General features: G+C 39.4%; 3 protein-coding genes across 5 annotated transcripts; 2 read left to right on the top strand and 1 right to left on the bottom strand.

Annotated features, from left to right (window-relative positions):
• Positions 1–3: 3 nt before the first annotated feature.
• Positions 4–3,988, bottom strand: ogfod2 (2-oxoglutarate and iron-dependent oxygenase domain containing 2). The gene is made up of 7 exons (XM_029162716.3): positions 3,735–3,988; positions 3,593–3,649; positions 3,002–3,112; positions 2,798–2,897; positions 2,317–2,441; positions 1,879–2,136; positions 4–1,296 (listed from the first exon to the last, which is right to left on the bottom strand). The coding sequence occupies exons 1-7, from the start codon at positions 3,867–3,869 to the stop codon at positions 1,030–1,032; spliced, it is 1,053 nt and encodes a 350-aa protein (XP_029018549.1). The 5' UTR covers positions 3,870–3,988; the 3' UTR covers positions 4–1,029.
• A 293-nt stretch (positions 3,989–4,281) lies between these two features.
• On the top strand, positions 4,282–7,172 carry zgc:113436 (uncharacterized protein LOC503528 homolog). The gene is made up of 8 exons (XM_041072350.2): positions 4,282–4,645; positions 5,028–5,221; positions 5,313–5,424; positions 5,518–5,656; positions 5,759–5,813; positions 5,937–6,194; positions 6,274–6,390; positions 6,632–7,172. The coding sequence occupies exons 1-8, from the start codon at positions 4,477–4,479 to the stop codon at positions 6,887–6,889; spliced, it is 1,302 nt and encodes a 433-aa protein (XP_040928284.1). The 5' UTR covers positions 4,282–4,476; the 3' UTR covers positions 6,890–7,172.
• A 352-nt stretch (positions 7,173–7,524) lies between these two features.
• abcb9 (ATP-binding cassette, sub-family B (MDR/TAP), member 9) lies at positions 7,525–12,534 on the top strand. Of its 3 annotated transcripts, XM_029163493.3 has the most exons (13): positions 7,527–7,885; positions 8,471–9,129; positions 9,414–9,528; positions 9,607–9,737; positions 9,848–9,885; positions 9,970–10,053; positions 10,128–10,325; positions 10,406–10,534; positions 10,638–10,826; positions 10,948–11,121; positions 11,225–11,384; positions 11,624–11,760; positions 11,895–12,534. In XM_029163493.3, the coding sequence occupies exons 2-13, from the start codon at positions 8,472–8,474 to the stop codon at positions 12,213–12,215; spliced, it is 2,334 nt and encodes a 777-aa protein (XP_029019326.1). In that variant the 5' UTR covers positions 7,527–7,885; position 8,471; the 3' UTR covers positions 12,216–12,534. The 3 variants fall into 3 exon arrangements, with proteins under 3 accessions (XP_029019327.1, XP_029019326.1, XP_029019325.1); XM_029163494.3 differs by having other exon boundaries at positions 7,525–7,885; positions 9,848–10,053; positions 11,624–11,764; positions 11,895–12,145; XM_029163492.3 differs by having other exon boundaries at positions 9,848–10,053.
• Positions 12,535–12,550: the final 16 nt, after the last annotated feature.

Here is a 12,550-nt window from a genome sequence, read left to right as displayed (position 1 = left end):
ATATATGTTTGATTTCTTTATTTGTTGACAATATAGTACTGTTACTGTAATTACTTACGACACATTTCAATTCATTTTAATGCAGTACAATGCAAAAATGTACTGTAGGTAATTTTTCAAGGGTATGGATATCCAGACAAATGACCACAATGATGAAAGTCTGCACTAAGCAATATCTTTAACTTTGTATTAGCCTTTGCATATTTGTGTTGTTCTGATGGTTTTGGCTGTAGTGTCTCAGTCCCACAGCATAAGCTCTTTCCCTGCTTTTGCTCTGTACTAACCAGTAACCTGGAACAAAAAGAAACAACCAAAAACCCTGATGTTCTGGTCATGCTGCAGATGCTTCATTTATTATGTGAACTCCGCCTAGTGCGCATGCTAATGTATCTACTCAAAGACATTGCTGTAACACAACATTCATATGACATAAAACATAAAATGCACAATGTGTTTAATTTACGTAATTAAAATTACATTATTCCAAATTATTTTGTGATGTTCTGGTATTTAACAGTTTCAAACCAATGCACCATAAGTGTTATTTCTGCATCTACGATGCTTACATCACCACCACCAGGCAGTTCAGAGATTCAGGTACACTATGGCAGTATGTGGCCTATACCGAAGCTGAACCTATGTGACATCACTAGATGCAGTTCATCAGGTTTAGCAGTGGTTTGGGTAACGGCCAAGTGTAATGCAATTTAATATTATTTAATAATACTGCAATTTAAGATAGTACTAACATGAGACTAGATACTAGAATTGTAAAGTAATACAAAATAAATAAATAAAGTTAAACTCACTGTATCTAATAAATCACTGCTACTATTAATACAGCCAACAAATGAGAAATTCTTCAAAGTATGTCTTTTGGAATTCTTTCTATTTAAGGACTTCTGCCTGGTGTAGTCTTGGTTATCTAAGCCCCAATCAAATCAGTAGAATCAATCAGTAGACAGGAACGTCCACGTCAGTCTACGACAGTGTTATAAATAACAGCCTGTACAACTGCAGCTGGACAGGTCACGTCAGCACACAGGAAACATTTGGTAGCTCCTCAGACTGTTTGGTGAACCCGTCAGCAAAGCCCTCTGCCTCCAACAGCGTCGGCCTTGTGTTGCACATGGGACACAGTTTGTTGCGTTCCTTCGACGCTCGCATCCAGATGATGAGGTTCCACCGCTGGCCAGAGGAGATGGGCAGGGCCCCATGCATGTGCTGGCCCCGATGGAGAAGGCCCTCTGTTACATTGTGTTCAACCTCCGAACATTCTGTCTCACTTAAAGGCACCTGCAGGGGGCAACAACACAAAACCACCTGTTGAATAATTGGGTAGTTTCATGTGGGGTGTACAGACTGCCTACATTTGAAATAGAAATAAATTATCCACACTGTTTCACACTTATTATTTTATGATTGTCTCCTAATAGCTTTCTATAAAAAGTTAAAAATCTGTGGACAAAAGCAATAACAAATAGAATTTTGCTGAATTATTAGTCTTACCCTGACTTGAATATTTCTTTATGACACAAAAATTGGCACATTCTTAAACAGAGGTTCAGAAAAAAACATCTTGTAAAGTCCTATGTTTGAATTAGAGCCTTTGAAACATTTTTTTAGCCTCCAGTCTTCTGTCATTGTTTGTAAAGAAGTAACGACCACACACTCCTACATTCGTATATTCTAGCATCTAAACCAGTACTTTATCTATTTCAATCGTAAAGGCTGAGCATTTTGTCAGATAATCACTGGATAAAACCCTGCACTAAAACAACAAAGAAAAACACTGCCCTAGTACTGTTGGTGGCTATGAGTGTAACAATACCAGCTTTGCTTTTGTAGGGTATTAGAACAGTAAAGCCATACAGTCACCTGTCTCATATCTCCAAAATAAAGGTTGCCATCTGTGAAGTCCTTGCCCAGAGACACGTTCAGAGTCACCTCTGCATTGTCATAGTGGTAACTCAGGTCAAGGGCTTCATTCATGTCATATTTGACCACAAAGGCCTTGTGACTGTCAAGACAGCACCCCCCACAGTCTGGATAGAGCAAGGAGGTGAGCGGACGCAGGTACTGCTCACGTAACGGTGTGAGGAAACCCTCATCAAAGCCTAGTTCGTTCAGGAGGATCTAGAAAAGGTCAAGTAAAAAGTGATCGTGGTTAATCAAACTTAGACGTGATGTATTCACAGTGTGTCATTCACTGACCTTCCATGACCACGAAAAATAAAAGTCACAACACAATACAGATGAATGTCTGCACCGTGATTAAATTGTGAGACTTTCAGGCAGTAGAAGTGGATACATTACCCCATAATGGTTCATGGTGTTGGGTCTACCTTTAGGGGCTGAAGACGTCTCAAAATGTTCCAGCTCCTCCAACAGCTCTTCACAGAACCATTTCTCAAACACGGGGAAGCGATAAACCCTGTGAGCTACAACAGACAGATGAGAATATATTAATTTATATTAAAAAAAATACTTTTACTTCTACTTGTGTTGATGATTAGTGCTGCAACTAGTGAGTATTTAAATCTCACCAACAATATTCATCAATAAATGTAATTACGATATACTATTATATGTAAGGCTTAAAAAGCTTTCATTTTAAAAGAGAGATTTTAAAAGAGATCTGACTTTTCATTTTACATTTTTAACATTATAAGTTTAAACATTACAAAAACCCTTATAAGACTTATTACATACACTTGTTTTTGTGTTGCGAATCTGTGAGTGAGTTACTCCTTCTTACTTGAACACTGGATTCTAATAAAGATACATTTCAGCTCACCTGCTGCTTCCTCCAACAAGTCTAAGAGTCCATCTCTACTAGCACTGCTGTGTCGACAATACTCGACAATCTTCTTGAACTTTGGAGCAAGGTAGGTTTCCTGAAGAGAGTTTGTGAGTCAAGTGTTTCTCAGAGATAATATTTTTTATTTTATTTTATTATTTATTTTTATTAATAATGTTATTAAACTGGTGGAGTCAGTACCTGCAGACAGTAGACATTACTATGAAGGGGCTGATAAATGACTTTTATAGAAGCAACTCTCTCAGCAGACGTCACACTGAGAAGTCTTCGTCTGTTTACTTCCTGTGAAATCTAAACAAAACAGTTGTACAGTTCTACCAAACAAGCAGCGATAAAGCAGCTTAGTTATCTTATTAACATACAACCGAAAAAGTATTATCTAGCGATCATAACTTTATTATTTGTCATCATTCATAAATCATTACTATTTGATCAGTAACTCTGTTAACATGTTCACAGAATGCTACAATCATATTACACATTTACAAAGGTTGCATTTAATGTGTTAATTTCTAAATATGACATTTTTAGTAACCATACATCATAGCCCTGATGACTATACTGTACATCATTATAGTCATCATAGTCACTTAGATTATTTGCATCTAAAACACGTCAATGATTTGATTTGATTGGAACATGATTTTTGTTTTGAACACACTCAAAGATCACAAGTGGCCGCGAATCACCTTGCACTAATACTTCATTTCCCACTACAGCACCGTTTGCTTTGACGATCATACACACAAACGCAGCTTACTGTCGCGTTACCTCGTTGATGACATCATCAAACTGTTGCTCTGTGACGCAGCCCAGCGTTCGAAGCATCTGTGTAAATAATAAACATACAGCAGGTTTGGGTTAAAAACGACACATTCCCAATGTTGGTCCTGCTTCATATGCAGATACGCACCGACTGATAGTCCAGTCTGAACTGCTGCTCGGATACAAAGCGGACATGGATCTTATAGTTCTTCAAGAAAATATTGTCAGTCGTGAAACATTTGCAGATATAAAACTGGGGGGTTCCGTCTCCCTCGTGTGTCATGTTTGAGATTCAACGTATATATAAAATGAAGGTGATCACGATGTGGTAAAAATTCCTGACTGACAACAACGACAGCAAACGCACAGTCCGCATATCGACGTCACTTCTCTGTTAGTGGCGAAAAATAACTAGCATATCCGGTTCGTTCTGGCTCTGGAAAATAAAAGCTTGTTTTAGAAAACCAAACAAAACGGTTTTAACAGGCCTGGCGGTGCTGGTAGTCAGATTATGAGTACCCATTACCTCGCGGCGTTTTTGTCTACACATATATATTTTAAACATGCCACTAATTGCTGTCAGAAGAATAGGCGGAAGGCTTTTTCGCTAAGTTTTTCAAAATAAACACAACGGCTGAGTTGTCGTCTTTTATTCACTGTGTGCAGAGGGCGCACGAGCAAAACACTGTCGTAGTGTACCGATGAAAAAGAAGGAGAAGAAGAAACGAGAGCGCGTCGCACGTTCTACTGTTTCCTTGTTGTGATGTTGCTGGTTATTTGTCGTTATAAGCCTTCCCTATCACTGCTATAACTATGCCGATTGAAAGTCACATCATTTATGCTTGTCGAGACTTATAATTACTTAACTAATTTGTAAAGAGTCAGCTGAAATGTTAAGCGCGGAGTCGTTGCTAGTGGCTGAGGAGGAGGTGGTTGAGTCCAGCTCTAATAAACTCGGTGATATTTACACTTTTGTGTCTAAAGGCTGCTTTCCTCAGACGATGAATCCTTTACGAAAGAAGAATCTCAAAAGATACGCCCAAAGATTTATAATTGACGGTAAGAGCTTTTAATACTAGTGCAGTGTACTTGCTGTCTTAAGAAACTACAAATGAAAACGGTTAATTTGAAACTAGCGAGCTATTTTGTGAATGATAATATTGTACTTTAAAGCTGCCCCTTTTAAAAGCAGTTGTGTGTGTACGTACATTCTGTAGGGGTGTTGTGAACAAGGGTGTGTCAAAGCGAGATCAGCTGTTCAACAGATTCGGCTCCTTTTTAAGCGCTCCTAATTTACATTAATCTACATTTTTGAGAAGCCACGTTCTAAACAGAGTTTTGTGTTCTGTTCACTTTTACGTTCATAGAAGTATTTTGTTTAAAATATTGGCAATTTAGGTAATAATGTCATTTGTGATCTCACATGTTCTCTGCACCCAAGAGGGAAAGCTGTACTATGTGGGACCCAAGAAAGAGGAGAAGAGGGAGGTGGTGATTGAGGCTGAAAGGAAGAGGCAGATTTTTCTGGACTGCCACTTTAATGACATTGGCCATCACTTAGGCCAAAAGAAGACAGTCCACAGAATTCAGAGCAAGTACTACTGGCTGGGCATCATCAAGGATGTTGTGGACTGGGTACAAAATGTCTACATGTCTGCTGTTCTGTTAACATCAATGGTGCAAAAACAGTAATTATTTGTAAAGCCTTTTGTGCTGACTCTTTCAGATTAAAGTTTGTGAAACGTGTCAGCGCACTGAGCGGAGCAAGAGCCTAGCAAGAATGGTTCGGCCTATTAAAGTGGATGCACCTTGGGATATTATTGGAATTGACATCATAGGTTTTTGCACAATTTAACATCATCAATAGTTTTTTTCCCTGCTGTTGGATTTCTCTTCAGAATTTGAGATCTGGTGGATCTCCTTGTTTACAGGGCCTGTTGCAGAAACCCAGCAAGGCAATGCTTATGTCACCGTCATTATTGATTATTTCAGTAAATGGCCAGAGGCTTTTCCACTGCAGAAGACAGATGCTCTGTCTGTTACAAGATGCATCTCCAAATGCATATACAAGTAGGTCTTTCATTGAAATCTACTCTCTATGTAATTTGTTATGTACTGTGATGTCTATAAATTTTATAATAACAATAAACTCATTCTGCTGTTCTCAATCAGATTTGGTGCCCCCAAATCAATAGTTTGCACACAGAATGCTGACTTCTGTGATGAGGTGAGATATGAAACACATGGTTAGTTAAAAAAAATAAATTATATATACGGTTTATTATTTTACTGAAGAGTTTGCAGGGCTGTGGCATTTTTTTGTTTCATGATTTATACGGATGTGTTCCAGGTGACCAGGCTGCTGCGTGACAGGTGGAGTATTGTGCAGAAGATTTCTTCTGTGGATCAGCTGCAGCTCAACCCGCTCCATGACTGCACGGGTCCTTTACTGAAAGAGGCCATTGTGCAAATGATAGCGGAGAAGCAAGCTGAATGGGATGACTTTCTAGAACCTGTGCTTTTTCTCTTCCGAACATCCACCAACCCTACGACCAAGTTCACCCCTTATTCCCTCATGTTCAACAGGAAAGCTAATTTACCAAACGAGGTACAACTCTCTTTTCATGAAATACTTTTCTAAACTGTGCTTTTATTTTAACATACTAATTTCATTTACACGTTTCCAGACTATGCTAAGCCCACTGAATTATGACGACCAGGGGCAGGACATGTATTCCACAAAGGAGAAAGCCACAGCTTGTATGAGCATAATGCAAGAGCAGCAGAACTCTGTTAAGCAGCTGGTAATTCACATTATTGTACTTCTCATACATGAAAACTGATGTTTGTGTTATTACATGGGCACAGCTTTGAAGGATGTTAAATTTGACTCTGTTTGCCTTTGCCATTAGCTGTTTACACAGTAACTATTAAGGCTACTACAGTATATAAAAAAATTACTTGTATTAAGCTGAAACAGAAGTTTGATAAAGACTGCACCCACAGGTTTTTATAATTGCCTTTCTATATGTGTTACATTTCCAGGTGCTAGCCAACATGAACGCAGCATACAAGCAAGAGAAGAAGAGGAACATCAAATGCAGGAGGCATAAAAGACCCTTTACGACCTTTAATATTGCAGATCCACTGTTCAGCACAGGGGACTCACCTTCCTCTAAAAAAATGAAAGACAGCTTATATTTGTCCTTTCCTGTTGAGACTGTGCTGGCCACTGAACATAGAAGCTCAGACGAAACAAAGACTGCATTAGGGTATCAGTTGGCTGAGTCTGATGTCCACTGATGAGAACAGACTGAAAATAACTGCTGAGAAGACACTTTAGTGGAGGGTGACTGCTTGTTGTTATACTGTATGAGCTGCCTGAGCAGGCTTTGGGCAGCGGATGGAAATTCCAGTCTGAGATGACTTCTGCTGCCAGGACTCAGTCAATTGAAGCCACTGCAGAGTCATATTTCATGTGTAGATTCTTGTTCTGGAAACTGAATCCACCTGGTTAAAGTTACATCAGTTATACAGTTGATTTTGAGACACAGTTCTTTAAAATAAAGGTATTGCTTAATTTGAACAGCCTTTTGTGTTGTCACTGTGTCACTGAGTTAATTCTATTATTCAAACCTACTGACTAGTGTTACGGGATCGGATACATACACATTCACCACTGCACACAGGGCGCTGTAGTAAGAAATGCCTAGATACTGGGTCACTACCGCCACAACTACTACCACAGACAGGCAAAGAAATCATTCGGACGACTTTTCAGTATATTTATATAGTATATATAGTATAGTATATATTATTTTAGTTCAGAAAACGTGTTTTCAAGTGTTTTCAATCACTTTGTTGACTTCATTTGCAAATTCACAAAAAAAACTTTTAGCCGTCGGATAGTTTGCCGGGTGTAATATCTGCACGATATAGAGGATCTTCGTTGCCGGTGTCCACTTCACTGTCTGTCGGCTTCAGACTCTTAAAGTTTGGGACCCGGAATTGGCCTCTTAGTGCAATATTTCAAGATTAATACACACAAAAATGAATAGAGACAAACATAGTCAATTATTTGACGTCCACGCGGGCACCTGGCTGGAATTGTAGGGTTTCAGCGTAATAACATGGGCTGACTGTGCTTCAACGCAACACAGCTCAGTGCTTGGTAAGCTAGCGGTTATTGACATGCTACAGTAGCTAAAGATGTAGGCGTTGCACACTTCTGAAGCCACCACCTAGACACTCACCACCTACAGCAGGTGCTACCTCACGCCGGAAGCAGGACTGAGTCACGTAAGTGAAAAGAAATGATTAGGTTTACATTCTTGAAGTGATTTCAGTTCAGTTTTACCTAGCGCGTTCATTCTGGCTTCTAGTATAACATTCATTTGAAATTTTACCCGGACTTCATAGTTAGAATTTAAACGCGCAGCACACAAAGAGTGGGGGTTGTTGGACAAATTAATTAGAAAAACGTGTAAACAAACAACAGAATGAGTCTGGTGGCTACACTTGCTACATTGACTAGATGTCAGTGTCTGATCTAGCCAGCTCATTTCCCCCCTCAGGTGTTGCTTTGAACAGGTGAGACGTTGCGTGCTCTCGCTCCATGACATGTCACGTGGCGACGTAGGTTCAGAGCCATTATTTAAAATTTTGTCAATTAAAAGTATAAGCAAATGATCATATGTATAACTACTGTAGTACAGTTGAGCATTTGGTCATCAGCCTTTCTTCACATTTCAATATTAAAGTTGGTCTGTAAAACACACTTTACCTTATACACTTTCACTCACATTTGTTACAACATGAAATATCCATAGTTTAAAACTACTACTTACCATGAATGTCTGTTGTATCTCTGCAATTTTTTATCAGCATGGGCACCAAAGTGGCTGTGTGCTGCACTCTATTATACATCGTACTGGATGTTATCACCACCACTGTTCTGTATACAAGAGGACTGCACTTGATCACATTTAAAGAGGATGTGCTGGACTTCAACATCCTCCAATCAATGTTGGAAGTCTGGGGGACTATGCTGCTTCGAGCCTCCCTCCTTCTGGGAGCTTCAATAGGGTTGTTATGGAACAAGGATGATGGCCCATCGCGGGTTTCTAAACTTACCACCTTCATCCTCCTTATCTGCATGATTATCATCAACTATGTCCTAGCCAAACTGCTGATGCTGACAGAGCTGGATTCTCTCATCCACCAGCCTTGGCAACTAAGCTTGATATGTTGGACTTGTGCCTCCTCTGTGGGTGTCATACTACTCTGGAGACAGTTAGGGAAGGAGTCCAACTCAGTGACGAGTCATGACAGCAGGAGCAGTGGAGGAGCAGTGGAGGAGGACACTGAGAGGCTTGTAGACACAGCTGGTGAGGAGGACCAGGAGGTCGGGTGTGAAAGTCGAAAAAAGAGGAAGGAGAAGTCAACCAGCTCTGGTGCTACAATAGGACGTCTGTTAAAGTGCTGCAAACAGGATGCTGAGCTGTTGTCTGTAGCCACCTTTTTCCTTCTCATCGCTGCTGTGTGTGAGTGTTCTTGACATGGTAAAGTGTTTTAAAATACATGTCTACTCAAGTCTTATAGCACTTGTGTGAAATATCCTAAAGGTTTGTACTAAGCTTATCGGCTGTTAAGGTGTGACTAATTCTATATTGCACAGTCATTTAGTAGCTAAAGTCCTATGTAATGTCAATAAATTAATGAATGTGCCCATTTAACTATCCCAAAGTCTTGTTTTGTTATGGAATTAGATAAAAAATTTTGATCCAAAAAAACTTCTATTTTTTATATTCTCTTTTGTTTCTGCCAGGTGAAGCTTTCATACCATACTACTATGGAAAGGCCATAAACAGCATTGTGGTTGACCAGAGCATGGAGCACCTTGCTAAACCTGTGCTCCTAGTATCAGTACTGGCCTCAATAAGGTATGGAGCTTGTCTTTAAAAAAATTAGTTTTTAAAAAAGAAAATTGTCTTTAATAATTTTTTGCTGTTTTTTAATAGTTCATTTGCAGTAGGAGCGCGTGGAGGAGTCTTCACCCTAACATTTGCTAGATTAAACCTTCGGCTCAGGAATCTTCTGTTTCGAACTCTGATGGTGCAGGAAATAGGCTTTTTTGATAAAAACCATACAGGTAATAGAAGACCTCTATTAATACATTCATTTATACAACACAACAACATTTCACAAACATGACACAGCACTTTCTTTTATAAAAGGAAACATTTCCTTATGTGTCTGTAGGCGACATTCTTTCACGCCTGTCAGCTGACACTACGCAAGTGAGTGACCTCATCTCTCAGAATGTCAACATATTTCTGAGTGGCATGATCAAGAGTGCTGGCATCTTCATCTTCATGTTCAAGATTTCCTGGAAGCTCACGGTGGTCTTCCTTATGGGATTTCCATTTGTTTTGCTAATCTCCAGTTTTTATGGCGAATACTACAAGGTGAACTACTTTAGAATTTGTGCCCTTTATTTAACAAACCAATGGAATGTGTATATCTTTTCCTCTTTTTGCAGAAATTGTCCAAAGAAGTGCAAACATCTCTTGCAGAAGCCAATAAAGTTGCAGAGGAAACTATTTCATCCATGAGGACAGTAAGAAGCTTTGCCAATGAGTGTGGGGAGGCCAGCTCCTACCACACGAAACTCTTAGTCATGTTCCAGCTCAACAAGAAACAAGCGTTTGCTTATGCCTGCTACATGTGGTCTAGTTGTGTAAGTATAACAACACTATTACTTATTTATTGACGTGTGTTTTACGTAGACTATAAATCATATTTGTGTGTGTTTCCCAGTTCTCAGAGCTTGTTCTACAGATTGCCATCCTCTACTATGGTGGCTACCTTGTAGTTTCCAGTCAGATAGTTACTGGTGACTTGATTGCTTTCTTTATCTACCTGCTTGATCTGGGAGAAAGTCTAGAGGTATTTGCTCTGTTTTATTAATGTCACTTATTACATATACCTATGTGTGTATAAAAATATTTATTATTAAGACTATGCTGCACTTCAATGGTGTCTATTACAGAGTATTGCATCAGTGTACACAGGCCTCATGCAAGGAGTGGGAGCTGCTGAGAAGGTTTTTGAGTATGTGGACAGAAAACCTAAACATCCAGCTGATGGCACCAATGCTCCAGATACATGTACTGGTCTTGTTGAATTTAAAGACATCACATTTGCCTACCCAACACGTCCTGACATTGATGTTCTCAAGGTTTGTTCTGATGGATCTTTTGTCTTCACAGTGTGCTGATGAACTTTGTAAAACTATTGTAATACACTATTATAGCAGCCTTTATTTAGGTGAGAATCACTCTTTCTGGACCCATTTTTAGGGAGTGTCCTTCTCTTTGCGGCCTGGAGAAGTCACGGCCCTTGTGGGACCTTCTGGCAGTGGAAAGAGTTCCTGTGTGAATTTGCTTGAAAACTTCTACCTCCCTCATCAGGGCCAGGTGCTACTGGATGGGAAGCCTGTCAACACCTTTAGCAATGAATATCTCCACTCCAAGGTCTGTCCAAATTAGTACTGTACACTAGAGGTAGCTGTCAGGTTTGTCCAGTTTGTTTAATTTGCATCTGTTCTTTTCTGAATGCCTGTTATTTTTTCTGCAGGTAGCTCTTGTTGGTCAGGAGCCTGTGCTGTTTGCCCGGACAGTAGAGGAAAACATCACTTATGGCCTGACTGATATCCCCATAGAGACTGTTGTGCAGGCAGCTATCAAGGCTAATGCTCATGACTTCATCACCAGTCTCCCAAATGGCTATAAGACATGTAACTATTACATTTGCTTGTTTATTGATCTACTGATGTAATGTAAAATAATCACAAGGTAGATTAACTGGGAACTACTGTACAGTATAGTATGTCTTGTACATACTATACTGTATGTACAAGACTATTCCCATTACATCTGTTTCCAGTTACTCTACAACATGTTTAGTTTTATTAAATTAAATACAGCTAATATATCTTGTTCACAAAGTTGATATCATGCATTTGACTTATTCCAGGTGTTGGAGAGAAAGGAACCCAATTATCAGGGGGGCAGAAACAACGTGTGGCTATAGCAAGAGCTCTTATTCGTAATCCACGTGTCCTTATTCTGGATGAGGCTACGAGTGCTTTGGATGCAGAAAGTGAACACATTGTATGTGAGCTGCGTTTACCAAGTTCAAATAAGACAAAAATTCAGTAACTATGCTCTTTATTAACTAAGGTAATGTGACAAAGATGTGTTGAATTGTCCTAATGGGTATGTTTTTCTTGTTAAATCTACTATAGGTTCAACAGGCTCTGAACAACATCATGAAGGAGCATACAGTGTTGGTGATTGCACATCGGCTCAGCACAGTGGAGAATGCAGACAACATCATAGTAATTGACAAGGGATGTGTGACTGAACAGGGATCTCACAGTCAGCTAATGGCCAACAGGGGACTATACTGCAAGCTAGTGCAGAGGCAGATACAGGGCATTGTGGCACATGCAGAGGTTGATCCATCTAAAAATGCAAGCTGGAAGTTTGATAAGGGGCATCAGCAAAAAAGACAAAGCAGCAGCAGTGACAGTGAGCCTGAGTGCAATGTTCGATACTGGAAATGAAATGTGTATGACTAAATTATATTAGGTTGTTTCGATAGCATATAGGAAAATTTTCACGGTATTCACTAACTCTCAGAAAGCCTCAAAACACTGCACAGAATCCTGGTAAATGTCAATGAGTGAGCAGTGATCAAGATAATAATGATCATTGACTTGTACGTAAAATATGTTGCTGTTGATTCAGTTAGACTCAGTATATTTATATACTGTAGCGCAAGTTTGCAACAAAAGTTATGTCAAGGAACTTTAAAAAGTTAGCTTTAAGACCTTTGAATTGAAAAATGCAACTTGAAATAAAAAAGTTGAAATGGCACAAGCAGCAGAGAGTACAGACT

This window comes from Betta splendens, chromosome 9 (assembly GCF_900634795.4).
Source record: "Betta splendens chromosome 9, fBetSpl5.4, whole genome shotgun sequence".
Lineage (NCBI taxonomy): Eukaryota > Metazoa > Chordata > Actinopteri > Anabantiformes > Osphronemidae > Betta > Betta splendens.
Note: the sequence above shows the minus strand (reverse complement) of the source record. Positions and strands in the feature narration are given on the sequence as shown.